The 26,307-nt window shown below is 42.4% G+C and overlaps 3 protein-coding genes across 3 annotated transcripts in view; 1 reads left to right on the plus strand and 2 right to left on the minus strand.

Moving 5' to 3' along the window:
* Positions 1-1,717: 1,717 nt before the first annotated feature.
* On the minus strand, positions 1,718-5,066 carry dpm2 (dolichyl-phosphate mannosyltransferase subunit 2, regulatory). The gene is made up of 4 exons (XM_066712795.1): positions 4,951-5,066; positions 4,319-4,408; positions 4,085-4,187; positions 1,718-2,876 (listed from the first exon to the last, which is right to left on the minus strand). The coding sequence occupies exons 1-4, from the start codon at positions 4,951-4,953 to the stop codon at positions 2,821-2,823; spliced, it is 252 nt and encodes an 83-aa protein (XP_066568892.1). The 5' UTR covers positions 4,954-5,066; the 3' UTR covers positions 1,718-2,820.
* A 627-nt stretch (positions 5,067-5,693) lies between these two features.
* Positions 5,694-8,277, plus strand: LOC136758191 (uncharacterized). Its single transcript, XM_066712461.1, has 4 exons — positions 5,694-6,022; positions 6,227-6,336; positions 6,433-6,648; positions 7,674-8,277. The coding sequence occupies exons 1-4, from the start codon at positions 5,694-5,696 to the stop codon at positions 7,820-7,822; spliced, it is 804 nt and encodes a 267-aa protein (XP_066568558.1). The 3' UTR covers positions 7,823-8,277.
* Positions 8,278-8,791: 514 nt separating this feature from the next.
* Positions 8,792-26,307, minus strand: part of LOC136758442 (early estrogen-induced gene 1 protein) — a 70,231-nt gene continuing 52,715 nt past the window's right edge. The window contains exons 5-12 of the mRNA XM_066712796.1: positions 19,560-19,676; positions 19,290-19,336; positions 18,964-19,118; positions 18,496-18,600; positions 17,029-17,221; positions 16,437-16,558; positions 15,900-15,969; positions 8,792-15,290 (exon numbers count right to left, since the gene is read on the minus strand). Of these exons, the coding sequence (XP_066568893.1) occupies positions 15,245-15,290; positions 15,900-15,969; positions 16,437-16,558; positions 17,029-17,221; positions 18,496-18,600; positions 18,964-19,118; positions 19,290-19,336; positions 19,560-19,676 (855 nt within the window). The 3' untranslated portion in view covers positions 8,792-15,244. The remainder of the gene's footprint in view (positions 15,291-15,899; positions 15,970-16,436; positions 16,559-17,028; positions 17,222-18,495; positions 18,601-18,963; positions 19,119-19,289; positions 19,337-19,559; positions 19,677-26,307) is intronic.

Below are 26,307 nucleotides of genomic sequence, written 5' to 3' on the forward strand. Positions count from 1 at the left end.
GTACCTTAAAATACTTGTACACCCAGGTTGTATGTAAGAAGTGTAACTCCAGTCTGCACTGTTTTATAGGCTGGTGCTACAGAAACACGTGTGTGTGAGTGTCAGTGTGTGTGTGTGTCAGTGTGTCTGTGTGTGTGAGTGTGTCAGTGTGTGTGTGTGTGTGTGAGTGTGTCAGTGTGTGTGTGTGAGTGTGTGTCAGTGTGTGTCAGTGTGTGTGTGTGTGTGTCAGTGTGTGTGTGTGTAAGTGTGTGTGTCAGTGTGTCTGTGTGTGTGTCAGTGTGTGTGTGTGTCAGTGTGTCTGTGTCAGTGTGTGTGTGTGTGTGTGTGTCAGTGTGTCTGTGTCAGTGTGTGTGTCAGTGTGTGTGTGTGTGTGTCAGTGTGTGTAAGTGTGTGTGTGTGTGTGAGTGAGAGTGTGCAGTGAAGGCGCACTTGTCTTGCTAAGGCTGCAGTTCAGCGGTCAAAGACACATTCAGGACAGGATAATTAAAATCCAGGCTAAGATCGTTAGTAAATGTATCACCTAATTGTATACTTATATTGTTATTTTAGGTGTATTGATGTTTATAATAATAGTAATAATAATAATAATAACTTACCTTAAGAAAAAAAGTGAAAAACCTCAAAGTGAATTCCACAAAAATGCCACGTTATTCCTTTTCCTCAGATTACAGTTCCTCCCAAAAATAAAATATGCGTATTGTATAGGTTTGACTAAACCATTAACTAGACTGATTGGGAAACCCCTCGTCATGTGCATTTCCGATTACACAAGTGAAGATGTATTTTGCACAGTGGCATCGCTGTTCATGTCATTCATGATGTTTGCCGGACACTTCATGCTCTCGTCAGACAGTGAGGATGTTAGTGTAACATTTCTAACAGCGGGTTTGTTAGGGGTTTTCAACATACATTTCATTTTCTCAGTGAATGTAAACATTACACTTATTTGAAATATTTTAACACAACCAACTTTTGGTCACCATAGTAAAAACTGACACAAGTTCCCGTTTAAAGCTTTAAATCAACAACAGCCTGTTCTTCTGTAAATCGGTATCACATTAAAGCAAGTAAAGAGGTTTCAAATTAATCAAAACAAAAGAATAGCACAGCTGCTAGGTTACGAGCATCCGAGTGTCCTCTTCATCATGTGTCACTCAAGCGACCTCATGTGGCGGCAAAAGGGCAGCACAGAGACATTTGGTGACCTGAAATGTTTAAGGGTTGGGGAGAGATAGGAAAGGTCTACTCCTGATCAATACCACACTTTGAAGCCTAATGCACTGGATCCCAACCCGGTCCTGCAACCCCCCTGCCCTGCTGGGGTTCATTCTAGTTGCTTAATTTGACCCTTAATTGAAATGACAGTTCAATTAAGCAATTGGGAGCTTAATTGGAACAAAAACCAGCAGGGCAGGGGGGCAACAACGTTTTTAATAAATGTACGATTACTTTTACTGTATAAACACGTTAGAACAGCAAATAAAAACGCAACATTAGAAACAGTTTTAGAAATATTACACACACTAAGTAAAATAATTGTGAAGGGAAAATAAAGTCCTAGCTGACTCACTTCCCTCTGGATAAGAGAACAATGAAAGAGTAATTTAATCAGGAGTTAACCCTCACAAATGTGAGACGGGTAAATGAAAAGTCTTCAGCTCATTGCAATCTCTCTGCATATTATTTCTATGTAACCATGCACAGGAGATTTATGCAATTAATTCTAAATTAATTTAATGATAAACAGAGTCATAAATACATTGAATGAACAGCTTTGTAATTTGTGACTCACTTTGTGGATTTGAATAATTTTGTTTTTAAATTAAGTAACATTTTTTTTAAACGGCTATTCCATTAATCTACGCAAGGCAAGTGTTGCATTTCAGTTTAATATCATATTTTAATGATTTGTAAAATTTCATTTAAAAATGAATATGAATGAATTGGCATTATAATAAGTCGGCGCATAGTGGGCTGTGCAAAGAGGCATATACCTGCACAGGATTTTGAGGGACATACAAATAACGTAATGAATACAAATAAAATGGAAACATTCTTGTTTGGATAATGTCTGATATTTTATTATATCCTTTTAACACCGGAAAGCAATGTCTCAAAGTTAACCACATGCTGGGCATAAATATATACAAGATGTTATTATAACAGCTGTTTACCAATAAGTATATGTGTGCATGTAAATATACATATATACTTACATACTGATGCGTAGCTATTTCAGTAGCTATCTAAGTGCTTTGGCATGTGCTAACATGAAAGGCGCTATATAAAATAAAGATTATTCTATTACATGTTTCAATGGAATTTGTAGTTAAAGCATTTTAACAGTTTTCTTAAGCCCTCTAGTGGCAACTGTAAGACTTAAAAATGCATGTCCCTTAATTCACCTATTTTTAAATTCCTAACAACCTATGGTTACATGAACTCTTGAACGATAGCACAAGTTGCCTGCATTATTTTGGTGCTAATGACAGGGCACACTTAGCAGGATAAAACCATGTACACAGTGACTGCAGGTGCTGTGCTTTACTATAGCGCTGCAGAAGTGCAGGCAACATGCATAGGAATGTAAACCACCTACACAGCTGTCTTCACCACACAAACCTGTGTTCTCTGGACCAGGGTTATAATATTTACATCAAGGGAATTCTGACACGGCTCAAATTTGCAATGGAGATTTCATCCCTGGAATGGGCAAAGAGGTTTGTGAGGTTAAGCTCTACCCATCAGGTGCCCCAGTGCCTGAAGTCCTGTCTTGGAGATCTGGGCCACAGAGCAGGAGCACAACTGTCCCGGTTCCTTCTAATCCAGTTTCTTGGGTTTTCTGTTCTTCCATGTAACAACACCAATAAAGGTCCCTAAAAACAAAATAATTAGCAGTTACGTGACTGAAAGAGAGGGAAGAAAAGTTGCTTTATGTATGCTGTGCATTCACTGGAAAATGTTTGTTTTAAAAAGACTGTCATCTGGTGTATCACTGTCAAATAGAGCAGGAACATCAATGCACAGGTTTAGAGTTCAATGAATGAATGAAACATGTAGAGTGAGATCAGGAGATTAAGGTGACATCACAAACATGAGATTTACTTGAATACCAGAAGTGCTTTCCCAAATCTGAGCATGCCATTGAAATACACCGATCAGCCATAACATTATGACCACTGACAGGTGAAGTGAATAACACTGATAATCTCGTTATCATGGTACCTGTCAGTGGGTGGGATATATTAGGCAGCAAGTGAACATTTTGTCCTCAGAGTTGATGTGTTAGAAGCAGGAAAAATGGGCAGCGTAAGGATCTGAGCGACTCTGACAAGGGCCAGATTGTGATGGCTGGATGACTGGGTCAGAGCATCTCCAAAACTGCAGCTCTTGTGGGGTGTTCCCGGTCTGCAGTGGTCAGTGCCTATCAAAAGTGGTCCAAGAAAGGAAAAGCAGTGAACCGGCGACGGGGTCATGGGCGGCCAAGGCTCATTGATGCACGTGGGGAGCGAAGGCTGGCCCGTGTGGTCCGATCCAACAGACGAGCTACTGTAGCTCAAATTGCTGAAAAAGTGAACGCTGGTTCTGATAGAAAGGTGTCAGAACACACAGGGCATCGCAGTTTGTTGCGTATGGGGCTGCGTAGCCGCAGACCAGTCAGGGTGCCCATGCTGACCCCTGTCCACTGCCGAAAGCGCCTACAATGGGCACGTGAGCATCAGAACTGGACCACGGAGCAATGGAAGAAGGTGGCCTGGTCTGATGAATCACGAGTTCAAGGTGTTGACTTGGCCTCCAAATTCCCCAGATCTCAATCCAATCGAGCATCTGTGGGATGCGCTGGACAAACGAGTCCGATCCATGGAGGCCCCACCTCGCAACTTACAGGACTTAAAGGATCTGCTGCTAACGTCTTGGTGCCAGATACCACAGCACACCTTCAGAGGTCTAGTGGAGTCCATGCCTCGACGGGTCAGGGCTGTTTTGGCGGCAAAAGGAGGACCTACACAATATTAGGCAGGTAGTCATAATGTTATGGCTGATCGGTGTAAGTCAATGTGGGGCTACCCTTTGTGCCACTTACCTACAAACAGCACTAAAACCAAGGCAGCAACACCCGGCAATATTACAGAATATTCCCGGGGCAGGAAATACCTGTGGATCACATGGTCACTGTCCACAAAGGGCTGCAAAAATAAACAACAACACAGGACATTACTGACATATCAGATGTTCCCAGGTTAAGTGTTATGTTTTTTGTAAATTTTAAAGAAAAAAAGGGAAAGCAAAACCCACGAAGCAACAACTGAATACGTACCAAAATTATAACCCAGATTGTGTAATAGGTGAATAGCATCAGACTGAAGCCAACCAGGCCCATCCCAGCGACTTGATCCACTCCTGACGCCTAATGGAAACACACATGACTGAACCGTGTTGCCAAATGCCCTGTACAACCACACACTGGACCCGGGCGAGCGATTCTGTTGAACCCCAACAGTGTCAGATGAGCCCAGAGGCTGCTTTACTAATGGATGCATTGATGTCTGTTGCTGTTTGTCAGGTGCATCTTGATCACTGTGATATGGAGTTTGTATGACGTTATACACAATACAGTAAAAAAACACGTTTACTTAATATTTCAGAAAATGCATAGCAATCTATTTGACTCAACTGTTTAGCGGATTAAACGCACTGTCCATTTTCTATCTACATGTGTAAAAAGAAAGCTGATGTGTTTTTGTTGGCTGTGTGCGCACATAGCGATACTAGATGCTGTTAATTCCTGTCAGTGAGTTTACATAACATGACGAATCATATAACAGAGGAACGGCATTGTATCCAAAAGGCAACATGAACGTATTCTGGTATGCGTTTACTATAAACTTTATTTATACAGTGAACTTCGCAATTACAGCGACCAAACACACATTTTAAACACCAACTCACCATGTTGCGTGCGTCACTTCCTGTGGAAACGCGTTGATTTTACATAACTTCCGGTATATTCTGATTGGACCGCCACTCTTGTAACGCACCAGATTAAATGTCTGCTGGGAAATGTAGTTTTATTTGTTTGATGTTCGGATTGACGGTACATGTTGCCCTTAGTGCATGCAGACGTGTTTGTGAGTATCAGGGATTAGTCTGTGCACCAACACCAGATGAACCACTGACACAACTGCGGTTCGTGTAGCGCAGATGTCCGCAGATCTGCCCAGTTATGCGCGGCTCCACCAAATGGGATCGGTGGGATGCTGCAGATCTGCGGGCATCTGCGCAACACTAATGTGCCCTCAGCGAAGCGGAGCGTGATGACGCCACAGTGTGGAACCAGGCCGCTGGATGCAACAATGTCTCACAGTCCAGATGTTGAGATTAACACACCGGACTGTGTTCATCTGTAAGGAACATGCGTAGGTCATATCACATGGGAGGGAGAGAGACATACACTCTTGTTGTTGGTAATTAGGCTATTGAGTGAAAATAAAGTCAAAATGAATAATATGATTGCATATGTATGGATACATTTAGATAATTATATTGCTGTATATATGATTATTAAAAGTCGTGCTCAGCACAGCGCAGCGGAATGCATCTGCACACTATTGTGGTAATAACATGCACATGGGATGTCATGAGTTTTCTCACTTGCCCGCCACCGCTGCAATGCCCAGAGCCGGAGCTGCGCCATGGAGGGCCGGCTGCTCTGCCTGCTCTTACTCCTCTGTCCTCACATCGGCTCCTGCGCCTCCGCAGACAAGAGGACGGGCTGCCTTCGAGTGAACCCCTGCAAGTGCATCCTGAAGGACGGCTCCGGCGTCATTAACCTGGCGGCGCTGGGCGACTCGGCCGGCTTCCTGCAGCGGGGCGCGCCGGTGGCGGCGGTGGCGGCGGCGGGGCCCGGGGCGCCTGCGGGGGCCGCGGTGCTGCTGTCCTTCAGCCCGTGTGTGCCCTTCTCCGAGCCCGCGGAGCTCTCCGCCGCACAGTGCCTGGGAGTGGCGGCCTGTGTGGAGGTCAGGTATGAGGTGGACTGGGGTACAGGCTCACAAAAGCGTGTCACATGATAATGAAATCATTCATTTGACTGAATTCACACTTCAGTATCACAGGACCATTACTAGCCAGCTCATACCTTTTCAACTGAAAAGGTGGCTTTATTTGAAATGTAATATGGTGATATCAGTGACTTAATTTCATCTCATGTTTCTAACGTCCCTCCCAGACAGCACACAGGCAGCGGGCTGGTGAGTTATTACCTGAACTACGGCAGACACGAAGGGAATGAATTCAACTACAACAACCACAGCCAGACCCTCTCCGTCACATACCCAGGTCTGTCAAAATAACAACATAAAAAGCCAATCGGAGACTAAACACTGAGCAGAAAGTACAGGTGAGTGACTGGTCTCCTGCACTCCCTCCCACCAGCCCGGCCCCCCCAGCCCCAGTACACCGTGGCGCACTACCACTGCAGCCCCAACCGCTCGGTGTCCGTCTCCCAGCCCCTGGAGCTGGACGGGGCCCTGGAGATCTCTGTGCACAGCCCCTGCGCCTGTCCCAACACCTGCTCCCTGGAGGACGTGGGCCCTGGCACCATCTTCCTCATCATCTTCTGCCTCGCGGGCACGGCTTACTTCATACTGGGTGAGCGCCACCACGAAGCAGTCCACACAGGACACAGCGAGCGCACAGCGCAGGCACAGTACAGAGAAGCACAACGCACTCATGATTCAGATTAAAACAGGGTTTGGATTTGGATAACTGGGGCTGATTTATGGGAGACTGACCCCGCAGCTGGGAATTTACATGTATGGTTTCCTTCTGAGGCTCTCCTCTGTCCTAAACCAGTGGCTTACTCTCCTGGTACTCAGTGACTTTCAAGAGTGTCAAACTAACAGCTAATTGACCTCAATTAAGTAGAAGCGGAGCCCGTACGGAATCAACAATGCTTATTATGGCTTTTTCCTACAATATAATCACCCATCTGTGTCTGTGCGTCATTAACCTGTTGTTTGGACAGACTGGAGAGAGCAGAGTTTATTCAAAGTTGAGGACTGACTGGAAATTATTCTGTTTGCTCAATTCGTTAGCAACAACACATCCAAACTGCAGTATTACAGAAAGCTAAGACTGAGTATAGAACTAAAACTAACACAATTAAAGAGTTAAATTAACAACCTGATACATTTGATTGGAATTAAAATGTGGTCTTTCAGGACCAGGATTGGAAAACAATACAGTGCTTGATTTCTGCAGTTAAGGGCTCGTCTCCACTATTGACCGGGCCCAGCTGCTCTTGGCGTTGAGTGGCTGGTGTTGGATTCCAGTTCCAGAGGCTGAACTTCGTTGCACTTTCATCGGTTCAGCTGTAAAAAGATCTGGGTTCCTTAGTTGTTGTTTTTTTTATTACTTACTCAAATACCATGAAGTTAGCAGTTAAAAATGGGGAATCAGTGTGTATATTGAAGGGTGCCGCTCAGCTCTTTTCCATCTGTCAGGATGTGAAACATAAGACTGAAATACAACTCCGAGTGATAGGCCCACATTTAGATGAATCAAAGGAGCTGGCTGAGGCCTTTAATGGTTCAGAGACGAAGCACCTCCGTCAGGAGTCAATGCCCCCTTTTTAACGACAACATCCAGCTGAGCAATGTCTCCGTCTCTCCCAGGCTCCTGCGCTCTGCGGCCCATCAGGACTGCCAGCGGGGTACAAATCGTGCCAGAGGAGAGCCTTTGGTGCCAGTTGTGCTCGCTGTTCACCGTGAAGAAAGGAAGACGGCACAGGAGGCGGCGGTCCAAGCATGAGGAGCCCCTCTGAGGAGACGTGCACAGGCGCCGTCCTGCCCCGTGGAGGGCTGGGAAGACATGCCCATACGCTGAAGTCAACATTGACTACATTCCTTAACAGGAATAAAAGTGAAGACTTAACCTACTTATCTCACACTGCGGGGTATCGGAGGCAATTTCAGTTTTTAAAAGTAATCTCATTCTGATGGATTGAAAGCATTTCCAACTCATCTGTCTTGTGAATCAGAGACATTAGAGAGTTATGCAACATCTGAAGTTAGAAAACCATAAATACCGACTTCACTGACAAACTCTGTTGTTACTTTTTGTTTTATTTTCTGTAGGGGTTAGAGGGGTCTATATTTTGGGCGTTTATTTTAGTATATATAGTTGATTTGTAATTTTATCCTGTTGTGTATTATGTTGTCATGCCAATAATATCTTTCAATATCTGTGCCAAAAATAAACATTTCTAGACAAGCTGTATTGTCCCACATTTTTCAAAAAGGAGGAGAATGATCCAAATAAACTATATGTCTTGCTTTCCCAAAATGTTTTAAAAATTAAGTATTTAAAATGGGACCGAGCCGTCTGCAGGGCCCTTTCAGATCAAATACCTAATTCTGCCACCAGGGGGCAGAATTTCACTTCAGGTAATTAAGTTACCATCCATTCATTTTCAATAACCAGTTCATCCAGTACAGAGACATGGTGGTCCGGAGTCTAAACCCACAGACACAGTGTCGCCACGGACAGGACGGCACACACCACACACCACTAGAGGGCAATTTAAAGTGGCCTGTTGACCCTTAGGAGTGTTTTAACCATAGGGAGGATCTGCAGTACATGTAATGCACAGTGACAGTGTTTTTGCTCCAAGGTCTTATCACCGGAATAACCTAGACAAATACACGAATTTACTTGTGTGGAATTATGAGCTGTACAGAATTAATTAAAATCTGTGTATATCTCATATGAACAGAAACACAGAACAGGGATATGAGGTACCCAACATCATCTTTATTTTCCCAAAATATTACATTTACATTGTTCCTATTGTACGGTTACAATCTAAAATAGGAAACATTCAAATATGAGAATACAAATATACTTTTAATCAAATAACAGTATGGTTCTCCACCTAAAGTGAATCAATACATTAAAAAATCCTGTTAAAATAAAAATAAAAGTAAACATTTGGAGCAATGTTTAAAATGTTATAAAATTTATTTCCAACCAAAACATTTTTATTTTATTTTTGGAGAATCTCAAAAATAGAGCCATCTACATAATTCTCTTTCATACATTCCATTATATATCAATCGAGTTAAGAAAATTATAGAAATATTTGTCATATTTTAAAACCATTTTAAGTAGGAGTTAGAAAGTGTTAACCTCTTTTTTAAATCAGGGAGTCTTGGACTCCTGTGCATAGCTTGAATCCCTTTCCAAAAACAACAAAACCCTGAAAAAAGAACTGAAAAACAAATGACAGATTTCAAAGTTCGAGTGCTGTTGTGATGAACATCATGCGACCCGGGGTTTTCAGACAACAGACTTCAATCATCCCTGCCCCTCGCAGAACACACCGATAGGAAATGCACTGCAATTAACAGCATTCCTTGAACTACGATTCATACCAGCCCTAATCAATTTGACTTTAGAACGATGCCAAACCATTCTTCCGTTTATTGCGTTAAAGAGCTTTATGGTTTTGTTGCATTTCAAAAAAGGTTGCATTGGGGAAAATGTGGATATCATTCAGATTGATGTAGAATATTTATGCAATGAATGCAGGTGGCTATTATAAAATCTTCTGCTATTCACCAGAATAGGGCTAATTCAATTGTCACAAATTATATATATTCCAACACGACTCAAGCAGTTTGTTTTTTTTGCCTGCGATCTTAACTGTATATTTAAAAAACATTATAATTGCATAACACACAGTAACTGTGCAGTTGAATGACATCCCATTGCGTGTTCCCTGCAGGCTTTGAGGCCGGTGTATGTGCATTCACATGGGCCACGTCATACTTATTGACACGCTTTAATTTTTGTCACTGGGGGTCTCCACTTTCTTCTGTGCTATGGGAAAGCTTAACAGTGAAATGTGATCCTCAAACTGTTTGCAGGCATCTGTCAGGTTGACATGGTTGTGCCTAATTGTTTGCACAGCAGAGGTGGTGTCCTCCAGTAGCACGATTAATAAAGTTCAGGAAGGTGTTTAGCATGACCGCCTGTGTGTAATTACAATAACATACATCAGCATTACAGCTTGGAACTTCGAAGCAACAGAATGACAGACTTAACCCCTATCAAAAGGGTGAACACAGCAACTGAATAAAATGATCTGAAGGCCAAATAAAAAGAGCAGTTTAGATTAACAAGGGAAAAAGCAAGGTGTCATAGCTGCAATAATACCCACCCCACCTAGCCTTCTGAATCTCTTGTTTTTCAATGGGAAAACTATGGGAACAAGGGTCCCTCTGTTGACACTCTTATTGCAAGGAATTCCATCGCATTGCTGAAAACCCACGGGCGTCCCTAAAGTTAACGTGTGTGAAAACAAGGTGTAGATGGAAAGATACCCTGTAGATATACATCTCCAATACAAAGGCATGGGAGGGGAGGAATTCATGGCTTTATCTGTAACTGCAGGATCAATTAAAAATAAAAAAGCCTGATTCTGATCATGGTGTAATACATTTTTTATATTTATATATATAAAAAAAATTAAGGCTAGAGTTGTTGTTAGATTGTGGCATTGTTCCACTTGTCCTTTTCCCAATGTGTGTAATTATTAAATATGAGTGGATTTGAAACCCCCTCTCCCTCAGTCCCTCCAGGTTGTTGCAGATGTATATCGTAAGAATACCCCTCTCTCTCAGTCCATTACAACAGTACCTCACTAGCTAAATGTTTTTCTGTTTTTTATAAAAATCACAGGTTACAAACAGTCAAGTATGTAGGAAACCAAACAATTTTTACAACAAAACACGGTCTGGTTTACAAAACAGTTTCAGCAAACAAGAACCACAAACAACTTATTATTTTTACTTTCTTTGTTTTTAAAATGTAATACACAAAGATGGTTTCATTTTAATTCTCTAATGCGTCACTGAAAGGAGAGTTGCGCCGCCCACCTCGTCAGTGCATATGCCTCATCAAAAATAACAAGAAAACCAGCCCGCTGGTTTGGAAAATAATACACATAATAGTAATGATAGCAATAATAAAAAAGAAAATCAATATTTAAGAGGAGAAAAAAAAAAATTGTTTAAACATGTTCGCAAAAAAGAAAAGCGCCGCCCCGCCCTCTCCCCCTCCTGCCCCCGAGGTCTAAGCCAGCGGGAAACGGGTCGGAGGAACTGAGATCTTAGAAAGTGATTAATTGGGTTGCATTTAAAAACCAAGCCCAACACTACTAAAGTAAAAGTGCACAGTCTCTTAATCATTTGCTGATCCTCAATTAGTTGCATACATACATTCCAAACCATGTAAAGAAGGGATAGGTAATAGGAAGGTTTAAACTGCATTGGATTAATAAAACAAAAAAAACATTAACAAAAGTAATTCTCGGCAATTGGTTGTCACTTGTTGGAGAAATACAACAAGTTGGCTGGTGGCTAAATTACATTGGATTTGTACTTGATTTTTATCCGTCCTCGAGCCACTACCCCGACACTTAGTGCCATATCTGTAGGCTCTGTGCCAACCAAGGCAATGTGCAACCCTGCTGCTGCCATTGACACAGTCTACAGAGACGGCCCATTCAGGCCCAACTGTATAGCCTTCACAGCAGTGAGCCAAGTTCAGTCACTCTCGTTTCGCTCTTGGGGTGAACAATAATGTGAAGATTTGAAATAAAAAAAAATAATAACAAACACAGCAGCAATCAGTCAGACCCCTCTTCATCTAATTCTCTGTGGAACCTGGAACACAATGCCAGATTCCCCATCCCCGGGCACCCGCAATGGCACAGTAGTGTTCGTCTACAGCTGCCCCTGTGCAACGGAGGCCTACAGGAGTGTCTGAGCCCTCCACAGCACTTACAGCCAGATTTGCAGAACTTCGTGCCTCAGATGCAAGGTGGCACATTAACAGACTGTTGCTAGTCTGTCTCTCAGATTTTCTTAAAAATGACATATTTCAAGCTTTTGTGACCTGCTGTTCTTTCCTTTGGTCAGAAATCTTTAAGTCATGAAATGTTTAGTGGTTTTGTAGTTTGTTATATGAAATACAGTTGTCAACTCCCCCCTCCCCAGAATAAGTGCTTAAAGAATTTGGGCTTGTATGTGCCCCCCCTATCCGTTAATGTAGATCATGGTTTTCATGATTTGAAGGGTTAAGTTGCATGTTGTGCACAGACTGGACCGAGATACAGTCACTTAATAGAGGGATTTACACAGACAGACATTTTCCTGGGATAAGTTCGAGATGCGTTTCCGAGTACACCGCGATGATCAGACTACGGCAAGCAGGAGGACACTGCCGGCTCAGTATGCGGTCATGCTTTGACTTGGCTCTCCAGTCACTGTCCTAAAGCAGTCTGCCTCAGTCCAGCAGTGCAGACACACAACATCAAGTACAACTTTTTAAGTCTGCCAGTTCTTTTCAAGTTGTATTGTAAATTCAGTAAATATACACAATCACTGAAAGGTGCATTCCAGCGGATACAAAAAAAAAAAAAAAAACGTATTGCACCATGCAAAAAAGAACTAATGTAGGACAGGAATACAGACAGTATCATTCTGACACTGACAACTTGGCATCAACCAGATTTAAATTTCTTAAAGTACGTCTACAGGAAGAATGAAAGCGGCTCCAATTACAATGTGTTCAAAGACAGACTTCTACGTGGAGTTATTGTTGTAATAAAAGGAGCAATATCTCATGACAGTTTTTAAGGTCGAGGGTGTCCTTTCTTTACAGAATATAACATAATACTGAACCCTTCCCTGTCCCTTTTATACTTGGTAAACGGAAGTTCTCATGATGCTGACACACCCACAGTAGACTGTCTGCAGTGGTTATAGAAGACGGCTCAATGACGGCCACACACCTCGTTTCTGAAATGTATATGTTAAATGAATGTGCATGTCCTGGTCAATAAAAGACTAGGCCACCTATAATCCACGTCCTCCTGTTATACTGAACAAAACAACGGTCTACAGAACTAGTCACGTCTCGCTTTCCAAGTCAGAACAATTCTAGCTAACAAAGTGCGTTAAAAGTAATTGCCTGTTTGTTAATTACAAAATATTTTCAGATGCCATTTGAATGTAATTATCTTCCCCCCCCTGACATTTTTCTAGGGTGTTAATCGCACCAGTGCGGTGTGAAGTGTAAGTGTACCTACACATGTTCCAGACAAGTTCACAGATGTTCAACTGTGTTGACAAACTACACTTCCTCACTGTGCTGCTTTAGATGCAATTCCCTGGGAGTGACATTTCGTGATATGATTTTGTAACCATTGAACTGTCACACATCACTAATTTGTCTTACTTTCCCTGGCATTCATGATTTCCCAGATTGAAAGTCATCTTTGACCTTGATGTTATATTACAGTCCAGGACAGGGCCTTAAAAGCTCTCGATAGCGTGGAAAAAGACAATTGATCAAAGGCCAATGGCAAAATGTGTCCATTTGGCTGCGCTGCACTGAAGCTACGAGAGCATCTTTCCCAAATAGACCCGAAGTTAAATAGGACCTAAGGTGATGTAATCTTTAATAAGACAAAACAATACAAAATTATATAAAAGACAAGCACCTCATAGCCAAAAAAAGAACAAATCTGAGGTCAACTAGCACAGCTAGTGTAGATGAGAGAGTGCGTTCACAGAGCAAAGAAAAGCACAAGGCAAACAGAGACGTGATCTGCGTTGTCAGGTGGGATGATATCCAGCAGCTCGGTCTCGGCTGTCCCTGCCTGCAACCAGGCCCATCACGCAGCTGTAGTTTGCGGCCCGACCCCAGAGCAGGTTGTGTGTACAATCGTAATGTAAAACTGAAAAGACTGACATCTTTAATTAATATTCAGAATCCGTAAGTGTTGGTAAGAGCCCCTAAGAGTACAGCAATAACTGTGCCTTTCAATTTATCTGTCCAGTGTCCAGCCTGGCTGATTATACAGCAAACAACCTGAAAGACCCATCTCTTCCATAGCCTTAGTACATCTATTTTACACCAATGACGTGCCTCTCACGAGTGCCTTACAGTCACAGAGGCCCCACCCTGAAGACACTACACCTTCAACAGGTGACATCTCTAACAAAGAGCTTCAAATGCAATTCTAGAGAATTTTAGATCATAATAAGCATCTGTCTGTGACTATGGGAAAATATACGTTTTGCTGCTCCTTTACCACAATCCACCAGGGAAGCCTACAGCAATGACATTATGAAGTAAGTCTTGCTATTTTGAGATCATAAATATATACATGTATATGAGTGTGTGTATTTCTATTGTCACAGATGAGTTATCCATTTTAGTTAATACTCAATCTGACAATATCGGGTCAACGAGCTAGAGATCCGAGAGCCTCTTGTGATTATGAGTGTCACTGAAATCACAGGAGGACAAAAGCAACAACAATGAAACAAATCTGTCACAGTTAAATGACATTTAAAGCTTTCCCTCTTATAAATGTGGCCCCATGTTACCTAGTGGTTTATACTACCTCCCTGATGAGATTCATAAACTAATATTCAAAAACTAACTGGATTTCTAGCAATTTTACCAGTCTATATACCCTCTAAATGCAGTAAACATTCATTTTAATTACAGGTTAAAATTGTTTAGCTCCCAGTATTTTAAAATGTAGTTTAAGACCCAGAAATGAAGATGTTGTGCACTGCTATTAATTTTACTTGATCCCTTTAGGCTAATTCACACAAGAAACAATTCACTAAAGCCTGCTTTTCCCATTAAAGGATTTGTTAACATGGAATGTACAAAGGTTGTATGGGAATGACCTTCTCTTCCCTGCACTACATCACCCATAGTGCCTTTTGGTTCTTAGATGCCACGTAGTGCACAAATTGCTCTTGGGAAATACAGTCATAAAATCAAAGAGAACCAACAGCATTACAGTCACATAATTGGATATATTAGATACTTAAATTCCCACCACCTTTTACGTGACTTACAGTTTCCCTCAGAAGATATAAATTACAGTTAGTATTGGAATAATTTATCACGCCAGTCTGGCATGTTGGAACCCATTTAGTGGTGTACATCACTCACACACATTTATATATATTTATCATCTCTATACATCTATTAATATAAATCAACATTGCAAAAGGTAACCGAGCCGCACAGTGCTGAAGGTGCCAGGAACTGCAGCGTTTAACCTTTGGAAGTTGATTCTGTTCTTCTCCTCCACGGCAGACAGCAGAGAAAACCTAAGAAAACAGTCCACTCGCCAATGCAACTGCCATGGGTATTAATGGCTTTCAATGACGACTGGTTCAAAGACGCCAGCCGAGACCCTGCAAGAGAAAGGGAGAGGCGTTCAAACCTGCCCACACCTCGCATCACAGGGTGAGCAACATCTATACAAACCCATGAGACGCAGGCCCTTGCCACGTCACTAACCCATGTCATGTCAGCCGACACACAGAGCCATATTCAGCTTGACTCGCTATTATAGAATAACAGCCCTCAGGAAAATGATTTGAACAGACTACTCTTGTATCCAACTTTTTTTTTCTGAAATCTGAAATCATTTCTTCATTTCTTATATAACCATCCCATCAGCAATTTTTAATCAAGGTGCCACAGAGGAATGACTCTGGTTCTGGCATGAGAAATGAAGACAAACCACAGGCATTATTATGTCGCTTCATGCCACACTGCCGGTCCTGAGCTCCAAGGAAAGTCTGTCCTCACCGTATGTTCTTTCATGGGTGACTGGGACACTGCTTTTGTAAACACTTCAAGTTTCAAATCCTACACTCTGCTAAACTGAAGTAAAGAGTACGTTGTGAGAACCACAGAAAGAGGATTAGAAATCTGCCGACTCACTCCCTCACTACCCGTCTACTTAAACCAGTACCTCTACAGGCACGCACAGGCGCACTAGTGTCGGCTTTTATTACCTGTTTCCCAGCTGAATTCCACTCAGGGCAGTGGTCCCATCTCTGCTGACAAACAGCCTCAGGTTACTATCTGGAAGAGCAGAAAGCCGAACAGACTGGTGTCAGCTGGTGCACAGGAGGACGAAACCACAATTGAAACTTGACCTTGAACCAGAATCCTGTAGTTTAATTCGCATGAGAACGATGCAGAACTGCTTCAGATTGAATAACTTTCTCATGTGCTGAGAAGATATGATGCAGGTTAGACCTTTCTGTAGTAAAACTAACCCCCCCATGCTGGAATACCCACAGTAAGTGGTGAACTGGTAATGCCAAATGGTGAAGTATAAGTATTTATCGCAGTGCAATTCAAGAGCTGCCCAGCTTACCGAATTCAGCTTCAATAACTCATCATATTAATATGAAAATAGAGCACATCCTTAACGTCCTGAGATTGTGTTTTGAAATGAATAGTGTTAAACCGAGCACTGAACTCGAGGTGAAGACGAAAGGCACACACAGCAGTGACTTCACAGCGCCGTCAGGCCCCTCGCTCACCTTCGTTGTTGCTGACGTCGGTGAAGTCCTGGCTCTGGACAATCTTCTCCACGATGTCGTCGGCGTCGATCCGCGTGTCGTCCACCCACGTGGGGTGATTCTCCACAGAGTCCTTCTTCCTCCTGTTCGCCAGGCACAGAGGGAACCATTAAAACAGACCGTCTCTGCTGATGAAACCAGCAAGCCCACAGTCTGGGAACTGACTGCCAGCTTGAAACCAGCAAGCAGGCAGTGGCCAATTCAGTCCTTGACAGTGACAACTTTACGAAAACAAGATCAGGAGGCTGAAATCATGAGCTAATCACATACTTCATGTGAAAATTTATTTGATGTTAAAATAAACACCAAAACAACTACACTAATTGCTCTCAGTTATGCCAGAATAACAGAATCAGATCACTGGCACAAAGTAAATATCGGCTTTAAAAGCTTCAGGCAGATTCAGTCAATTGCCATTTGCACTTCATATCCGTCAATTTGGGAGACGGGCAGTATGGGGCGGAGGAGGGAGCATTTCAGAAGGATGCGGTTTCACCCCTAACTCTGAACCCCATGAAAAAGATACGAAAGTTTGAAGGAGATCTTGCAGTACCTGGAGGCTCGGTCTGAGGGGAGCACGGGCCGGGGGGGGCGGGGAGGCCTCTCAGGGCGGCTGGGCTCCTTCTCGCCCTCCGTGCTCTCCACGGTCATGCTGAGCCCCCCCGAGGCGCTGCTGCTGGTGGAGGTGTTGCGCCGGTGCGTCAGGTCCGACAGGCTGGAGGAGCGCGAGTGCTCTGTGCTGTAGCCTGGAGAGCCAAGGGGATGGAGAGAAGGGTCAGGCAATCGATACTACCATATCACAGCTATATCCCTCTCATATTTGGGCTGGATCAGGCTCAGACTGACAAGGAAGAAACCTATAGTTAGCAAACTCCAATGCATAAATAAGTTAAGAGGAATGAAAAAAACCAGTCATTGGCCTACATACATGACTGTAAACCCTGAAATGGATCAAACAGCTGAGCAATGGGGGTCCTATAATCCACTCCTGTGATTATTGGTAGCTGGAGCTGAGAAAGTAGGCCCCAGAGCTGCACTTTGGATCAAAGTTAAAACTGATTAACTGAGGAGATGAATTTCCCTGTATAGTAGTCGTCCGAATCTCATTTCGATTTCGCTTGACTTGGAGAACTGAATCATTTTTTTTTTTTTTTTTACAAATATGATTTCAGTAAAATGATCAATAATCAACACACATACTTAAATACAGTTTAGATGGTTTGGCGTCATTCTAACCCCTTTCAAACTAAGCCAGCTTTGAGATTTTAGGCTAAAAGATACTTCGCACTGCGGAAGGTCAAAGCTGTGTTCAGATGTCACAGAGGCAGCACTCACAGGCCATTAAATTAAGAGGATCAATATAAGGCATGCCATTCCTAAATACTGCAGACTGCTGTAAAGGAAGTTGTAAAGAATCAATAACACGAGGCATGATGTGCAGTTTTTCAGATGGTGCGAGAGCAGGATCTGATCAATGCTTGCTGAATAAGGACTTCTGTACGAGCATATTGTGGAGAGTCACCAACCGACCTTCACTTTAGATCTGTCCAATACAAATCCAATAGGTACGAATCATTATAAAACCAGAATCACACAATGGCTGATACACCCATAAATGAAAGGCAGAGACAAGAGGGGAAAATACAGCAGACCTGAATGTAGACATTGCATTTGTAGACTTTCTTTCAGTAGGACATATTCATAAATCTTTCAGTTATGTTTTTTGTTAGTTTATTCAGGGTAATGAATAAATCTGGAGGACACGGTGTACATATACTGCTAAATTACATTATATACACCATTTTAAAACAAAAACAAGACAGCTTTTCTTTTCGTGTTACTTTTCATTTGGTTCCAACAAATTGTCTTCAATCAAAAATATCTCTGTAGTGGCACAAACAGAGGGGAGACAGGTTGCCACTTTATCAGATCAATACTACAGGTTGTTCATGTGTGCAGAGGTATGTGCACTCGGGTCATCAGAGGCGGGGCTGCTGAGAGCAGTCGTGCTCCTCGTTACCTGATATTTTGGACTGCTGGCTGGCGTAGCTGGAGTTGCGGGAGTGGCCCGTGTGGAACACCTCGTCTGGGCTGGAGAGATTCTGGTCTGCTTCATCGGGCAGACCTGCACCAAACACGGCAACTCCAGTTAAAATCTCCAAGGGCACAGAGGGGAAAGCAATAACGGCCCTGTGGACGGCAGCCTCTGAGCAGAGCACAACTACCCCAGATAAGGGCGAAAACAGATCGAGGAGGTGCAGGCATTTCCCTGAATAAATGGAACTGGAAAAGGTTACGGTTAAGAAAAGTAACGGTTTAAATACACACACACGTTTAATTTTGTTTAATTTTAATTCTTAAATCTTGTCGAACACCTTATTATGAGGATAAATATAGACTGATGGACTGAGCCTACCTCCAGAGATGAACAAACGCAGGTAAAGCCAAGCAGCTGTGCCTGGCTAAGTGTGTGCTTGATCCCTCTTACCTGAGCTGAGGACCGAGGAGCGAGACTTGAGCGACCGCACCGAGGAGATGCCGGTGGAGGGGGCAGGGGTGGCCCCGGTGCCCTCCCCCTTACAGTCCAGCTGCAGGGAGTGGTCCTGTCCCGGGATGAAGATGGACTTGGCAGTGCTTGGAGGCCTAGAAACCGAGAGCAAGAGTGAGTGCTGACACAGGCAAACCGACTGAGATGAAACTCGATGCTCCTTGGGTGTTAGATAGATAACATTTCTATAACCTGCCATTTATAGAACCCCCAAAAAACATGCAACATACATAGAACAAGTACAAAAAACATACAAACACACTCACGTTTTAAAGCAAGGATCTCCAGACAGCAGCGTCATCCCTATTGTAACCTGGACAGAAAGATGCAGGTGATTAGCAGGGAACCATTAAAACATTTCACTATAGTCTGTACAATACGTGTTGAATGGCCAAGTCCAGCTGCGCAACCTCTCAAATGGGACCTTATTGTTACAACACCATTGCTAGAAATGCCCTTAGGAAGTGTTCTGGCAAATAGTAACGTATGGCCAGAGAGCTGTCCACAGAGCGAAGAAAAGGCCGGGGTCTCCTCACCTTTAAAATGGAGTTGTCTTGCCGGGTATTCTTGGTGTCATACCCCTCCAGTAAGCAGCAGCGCACAGCAGAGCCCGAACCAGCAAACTCCGCCATGTTGAGGTCAGTAAAGCCAAGCTGAAAGACAGGAGAAGAAAGGGACAGTTAGACAGACATATGGGGGGGGAAACACACAAGCAGAGCCAGACCCAAACCCAAAACAGTAATCCAAGATGAAAATCTGTCTTTTGGCATAAAGCATCTGTAGATCAAACTAGGCTCCTTTATACCTTAAATTTTGATTTGATCATTGTATCTATAACTACAAACTCAGCGATAGTGTAAAAATGAGCAGCCTTGACCCTCCTTGGATGGCAACATTGCAACATAATACTAAACACAAAACTGAGAAGGCACAAACAACTAGCCATATCTACCCGGTTAAACATCATGCAGGACCTGTTGAAGACTGGCATACAGAAAGGTGATGTGTATACAAATGGCTGGGAAGGACATTTGGGAAAACTGGGGAAAGAATGGTTCGGGAGTCACTAACTGTAATGCAGAAAGGTTTGTTTGAATGCTTACATAATTAAAACCAGATCTCTTTCTGTAATGATGCTCATCTCCTTAATCTTTAAATAGCTGAACAGGCACGTGAAAACTGAGTCAGAAACTTGTGCAGCACAATGCCTCAAAACAGGCTCTCTGCAGCAGCTGCACAAGGAGCTCTGAAGTGGCCGTTACAGCAAGCACACCCCCAGAGCTGCACAATATTACATCAGCATCTAATCACAGCCCCTGCCCAAGGACAACAACAGTAGCAGCACTGTATGAAGGGAGAACGACAGGAGAACCAATACAGCATTTTCCCAGAGGAAAAAAAAGACAAAATCACCCCTCGGATGAACACGTTGTTAAAAACGTTCAGTCAATATTGATCGAAGAAATGTGATGAGAGAGAAAACGACTCCTGGAAAAACAAACATTCTTCACAGAGGGAGAAAAAAAGATAGCACAGTGAGCTTTTCCAAAACCCATTCTGTTAAAAGGCTGGTTTTAACACACTGACGCAAACCTCAGGGGACTGGAGTGGAGAAGGAGAGCTTAGAGGGTTTTTATTTCTGATTGTGGTCCTGCTTTGGTTTGGATCAGACCCCTGTGTTTGGTGGGTGGTCTGCGTTAAGGAGAGCATTTTTAACAATTTATTTTTCACCGTGTGGACTGGCAGGTGAATCCTGATCTTCGGTAGAGAAAACTTCAATCCGTAAATAAAGAGGAACAGCTCATCTGGAGCTCTGAGCGAATACACAATTGGATAATGCTCATAAACCCCGGAGAAATCCAAGAGAGGCCCTTGGATTTGTTGTATTGTAGAACAATGATCCAGTAATAGTATGCTGCCACAGCAGGGAATCCACGTCTGATTAGGCAGATAGATGTGTAAGTCACTCATGACAAAATCAATCTTCGGTGCCATTGCTTACTATAAATACGGTGTATGTGTATGCTTTCACGCAAGCACATAATTACACAGATACCTTAATACCCAAGAACCCATTGCAGCACTGATGAATAAACAAATTATCTTAAGGCCCTACATTTTCATTTATTTGACAAGCCGTCATGAGTTTTTGTTCAGGAGGACTGTGGGGCTTTTTCATCACGCTCAGCAGGAACGGCGCTGTGCAGAGAAAGGGTTAACGTCCCTCAGCCGTTATATAATCAAGGGCATGCGAGCCGGAGCAGGTTAGCGATCCGTGAATCACACTTGATTACGAACATCACAAAGCACTCTCTCTGCCTCCAGTCATCCAGCAGCAAACAAAACGTGAACAGTGCCATTACTGTACTGTGGGATGCTTTAGAAGCACTAATGGGATTCACGTTGCTTAAAAAAAAAAAAAAAAAGTCTATACTAAATGGTTACAAGCTTCAATATGCATGGGCTTTTTAAACAAGCCTGTGATGAAGCATACAATTGACTTTCTTTTTTTCTTTCTTTCTAATAACCTCAAATGAGATTGTCTTATCACTACATTGAAACAAAACACAGACCAATGAAATGCTGCGGATGCAGAAACTGGAAAGTTGGCCTCTTGAGTCTCTGATCTAGGCCATCCAACCTTGTAGGTTTACCTGTTGTGTAAATTCTTCCCGTTACAGAAACGGTCTCCTATGATAAATGTTGACGACTTATTAAACAAATCACTGGCAAACTGTTTAAGGTACACACTGCCTTACTATTCGTATTTTCTTAATAAACCTTCTGATTGTCAATTAATTGTATTGATTAGTTACACACACAGAACGGCTATCAGCCCAGGGTTTTTAGCAAATCTAAATGCAGGCATTAACATTCTCAACGGAGAAACATCTAGTTTAGTCACCTTAGATTTTATTGGGAGTGTTACTATTCAATTGAAAGACTTGCAAGTCATTCATCTATTGAAAATGTAGGTTTGACACTTTCTAATGAGAAACTGATTGTTATCACTGAGCTGAAGATAAGAAATTGATTGCAGCTAGGAAAATGATGCACGCCTTCCCAGGCTGGTCGCCTACAGGTGGAGGAAGAGTCATCAGATTTGCCATTGGTCGATTAAAAGGGTTATGTAGAGAGAAAGCAAAATCTGCTCCTTTGCCATCAATAAGATATAAAGATAATGACTCAAAAACCTCTGAACCAAACCCTTCCATTATAGAGGGATGGAGACAGAGGCACCTTGACAACCATTTAAACAGAAATTATTTTGAACTGCAGGGAGGGAGAATATGCTTTTTCACAATCCAGTCTTTAGTTCTGTGCTGAAAGACCGGTGACTATGACTGAGTGACCATATCCAAAGCATCAGTTGTTCCACATGAGCCTGAAAGTGACCTGTAGTAAACCTAAGCATTGCATCTGAGCTCGAGCACTGAACCAATTCCAAGGGAACCAACTTGTGACAGAAGCACCTTGTGGGTGCAATGTGTCACCGTCTCACGTGACTGCCCTTCCCCAGTGCTCCCATGGATCACTCACACTTCCCTGTGTAAGACACACAAGCTTCACTACAGAAATAGAAAACCAAAAAACCCTCAGTAAGTAGCTTTAAAACTCACATGCAGTACCTCCTTTACCACTGTACCAGACAGGACAGATGGTCAAGAAGCATGTTAAATGTACTTGCAAAACACACAGTGGTGATTGTTCACTCTCCTAATGGCAGTTTCTTGTTGTAGGAGTTTGTTATGATTCCCATACAACTGAAGTGTTAAACTGAGGATATCTGGAATACAAAGAGCAGTGCTAATTTCAGAGCATATTGTAAAGGCAATTCAGTTGCTCAAAATGAATGAACACGGGTAATTCAATGAAGACACTGTGCTCAAGATGAGTTAATTTAAAAAAGGGACCTACCCAAAAGCCTTAGGGTGAATTTAGTGAAGAGCACACAGACAATTATTCTTATTAGCTGGCCACCCAACAAGCTGCCATGATTCAAATCATTCTTCAGTTTTTTTCCTATAGAGCACCTTTTCCCAGGCAGCAACAACAACAAAAAAAACTTAACAAGTCACTCCAACATAGAGCACAAACATACAATCATATAAAATCAGGCCAGATCCAAAACTAAATTATGTATAGCCAACAAAGCACACACAGAGGATTTCAAATAAACATTTAGAGGGAGATAAATAATTCACAAAGAGCAACCCATTCATAGCAGGTAACAAAAGACCCAGACGTCAGCATTAATCACTAAGTGGCAATATGTTAATTGAGAGAATGGTGCAGAGCAAACCGAGTCTTCACCTATAAAGAAGTTTGGGTACATGCCTCACTCTCTGTATTTTGAAGAGAGTAAGAAAAGGCAGGTTTCTAAAGCAGTGGACTAGAAACCAACTTAAGAGAGCTTGGTCAGATCAGCCATTTAACTAGAAGAAGTCATTCCATGCCAGATCCACCAAATTCCAGGAAAATCCACACCTTGGGGTTTAGATTGTATTAATATTTTGTGTAGTGGAAGAAATGGGTAACATACAAAACTAGGTAAAATATATAAGCTCAAATATGAAGATTTGCTGACCTTTTTTATGGAGGGGGAGGCATCTAATTTTGGAGTAATTGTGAGCAGAAATGTATAGTAGAAATACTCAAGTACTATAGTATTTATTTCACATGAATGCTACAGAAGGTTTAATTAACTAGAGGAGTCATAACAACCTACATCAAATTTGTAGGTCCTCAAAATCACACAAACACCACAATTCAAGCTCAACTACCCCCTCCCTCACCAAATATTTATCACTGTGCTTAAATATTTTTCCTGGTTTCAGGATTGACTCATCTTTCACTACACACAAAAACAAAGGAAAATCCCAATTGGCAGGTTGGGAAGGTCTGGCTCATTTGACCCACAGTGACAGAGGAAATCAACAGTTCAATAATTTCCCCCCTCCAGGCAAGACAGCTGTGGGGCCCATTTGGACTTCAGCTCTGCAGACTGCCGGTTGGAGCAGTCCCTCAGTGCTTGTCCAAGATGGCAGCCACGTGCTGATTCAGGGGAACTGTGGCGCTTGTTGTCTTCCTCCCGGATGCTGACGACAGCAGCGGCGGAGGACAGGGGGGTGAAAGAAGCGAGGAACAGCGAAGGAAATAGTACCGAAAGTGTTTGGGAAAGATAACATCCTTTACCCAGAAATGACACTTCTTCCGGCAGCTTCCTCTCGGCTTAGGAAACAGGGCATTCAGCCAGTCACCTACCAATCATGCCTGTGGATCTTGGCTGTTGGCTGAAAAGTACACTTCTTGATTTCCACGATTCCATAGACTTATGGAAAAATCATACTGATGGAACATTCCCCAAAGTATCAAATCCATTTCCTATTATTGCGCACCTATATATCTTGTATTCATGTTATTTCCGATATGATTTACACTGCAAATAATCAAAAGCATTGGGACAAAATCGACAACACACTAGACGGCTACTCAATGTCTTAAACGGTAGGTAGGCTCACCTTTGTCTCATTAATTAATTACTGGAATTGTTTGTACAGATTGCTGGAGGAATAAATTGTCATTTCATTAACAGGGCTGAAAAAGGCCCAAACCATAAAAAGCCATTAATGCTGATAATACATTGTAGTCAAATGTACTGACTGTCACTAACAAAAAACATCTACATACCACATTACACAACATTACTAGCAAACAGACGCTTGTCCTATTCAGCCTACCTGTCACAAAAAAAGGGACATAAAATATAATCAGAATTCCTCGGATACATTTCATACAGGAGTCTCAAATGACTGTCCTACATTTGACATATTACTGAAATAAAAATGATAAACCACCATATAAAATTGTCCCACGCTGTCATGTTCAGACACTAGGGGGCTTTAACTCACATTTGCTAGACGGATCCACCAATCACCCATTCAAGGACAGCTGAATCTGGGACAGGCATTGAAATTGACAGTAAGCAGGAGTTGGTGGTATAAAGGGTGGAGTATCGAGAGAGAGACCAATATACACTGGAGCAAAACATGTTCAAGAGGAATAAGTGGTGCTTAGTGAGGGTGGTGTTAAAAGACCTACACACACACACACACACATACACACACATACACACACATACACACACATACACACACATACACACACATACACACATTGGTATTTGAACTTTATTTGGCTCCAAGTTCAATCACCAGGAGGAAATGAAGAAATACACAACCAGAAGAGAATAGATTTTCTGTCCTCAGTGTTCAACATCCTCCCCCAAAAAATCAGAACCAGAACACATTTTCACATAATGATAATGTAAGTTAAGTTATCAGCCAAGCGCAGTCATACACACTTCACTATCGCACAGAGGGGTGGGGGCAGAGTCCATTGCGGTCTCCAAGGCAATCTGGGACGTGCCATTGTGAGGAGGAGGATGTAAAAAAGCTGGGAATCTCACTCTCACACTCTGTGGTAATGACTTGCTAAGGTCTGAAAAAATATTGGTCAGGCTCCCCAGACACAAATTGCAAAAATAATAAGCTTGCTTCTTCTCCGATTCCTAGGACCATTGCAATCAAGCAAATGTGATCTCCCAAATGTCTGACGGACTAATTCTTCAGGAAAAAATTATAATACAGAAAGGGGCCCTTACAGGTTTGCACAGATGCCCCAGAGGTGCGGTGGAACTGTCTGAGAAGAATGTGGGAGGTATTTGTTTTTTGATTTTTATTAACCTTTTCGGCACCCCTGATCTGCCGACGGATCGCTGCATTCCTCAAGCGATAAGAGAGTCCACTTTCAACACAACACACCTCTAACGGCTCAGGGGAAGCATGTCGAGACAGATCTTGATGAGCAAGCAAACCAACAGGAGAACTAGCCCTTTGGGACGAAACGAGTCCCGGAGCGTCAAAATAGCTCAAGAAAGAGGGATAGCAGATTAGGGAACCTGGTCTTTTTAAAAAAGCATAAATGAAACCTTTAGGGGAGTAAATTAAACTTCAGGATGTACAGAACTCCATTAGCAGCAGTCATTGTTCTGTTTTTATGTTTTTCTGCCTTTCTACAGTTTATGATAAGCACTTTCTATAATGATGATGATGATGATGATTTAAATGGAAGAAAACAAAATCAATTACATTTTAAGTTCCAGGTCAGCAGATTTTTCCAAAATGTACAATTTATTTTTATTGAATTGAAATTGGCAATTCATTTTGAAATCACTAATGTATATTTATTCAATTGCAAATATCTGTTGTTGTGCCTTTATAC

This window comes from Amia ocellicauda, chromosome 9 (assembly GCF_036373705.1).
Source record: "Amia ocellicauda isolate fAmiCal2 chromosome 9, fAmiCal2.hap1, whole genome shotgun sequence".
NCBI classification, from domain to species: Eukaryota; Metazoa; Chordata; class Actinopteri; order Amiiformes; family Amiidae; genus Amia; species Amia ocellicauda.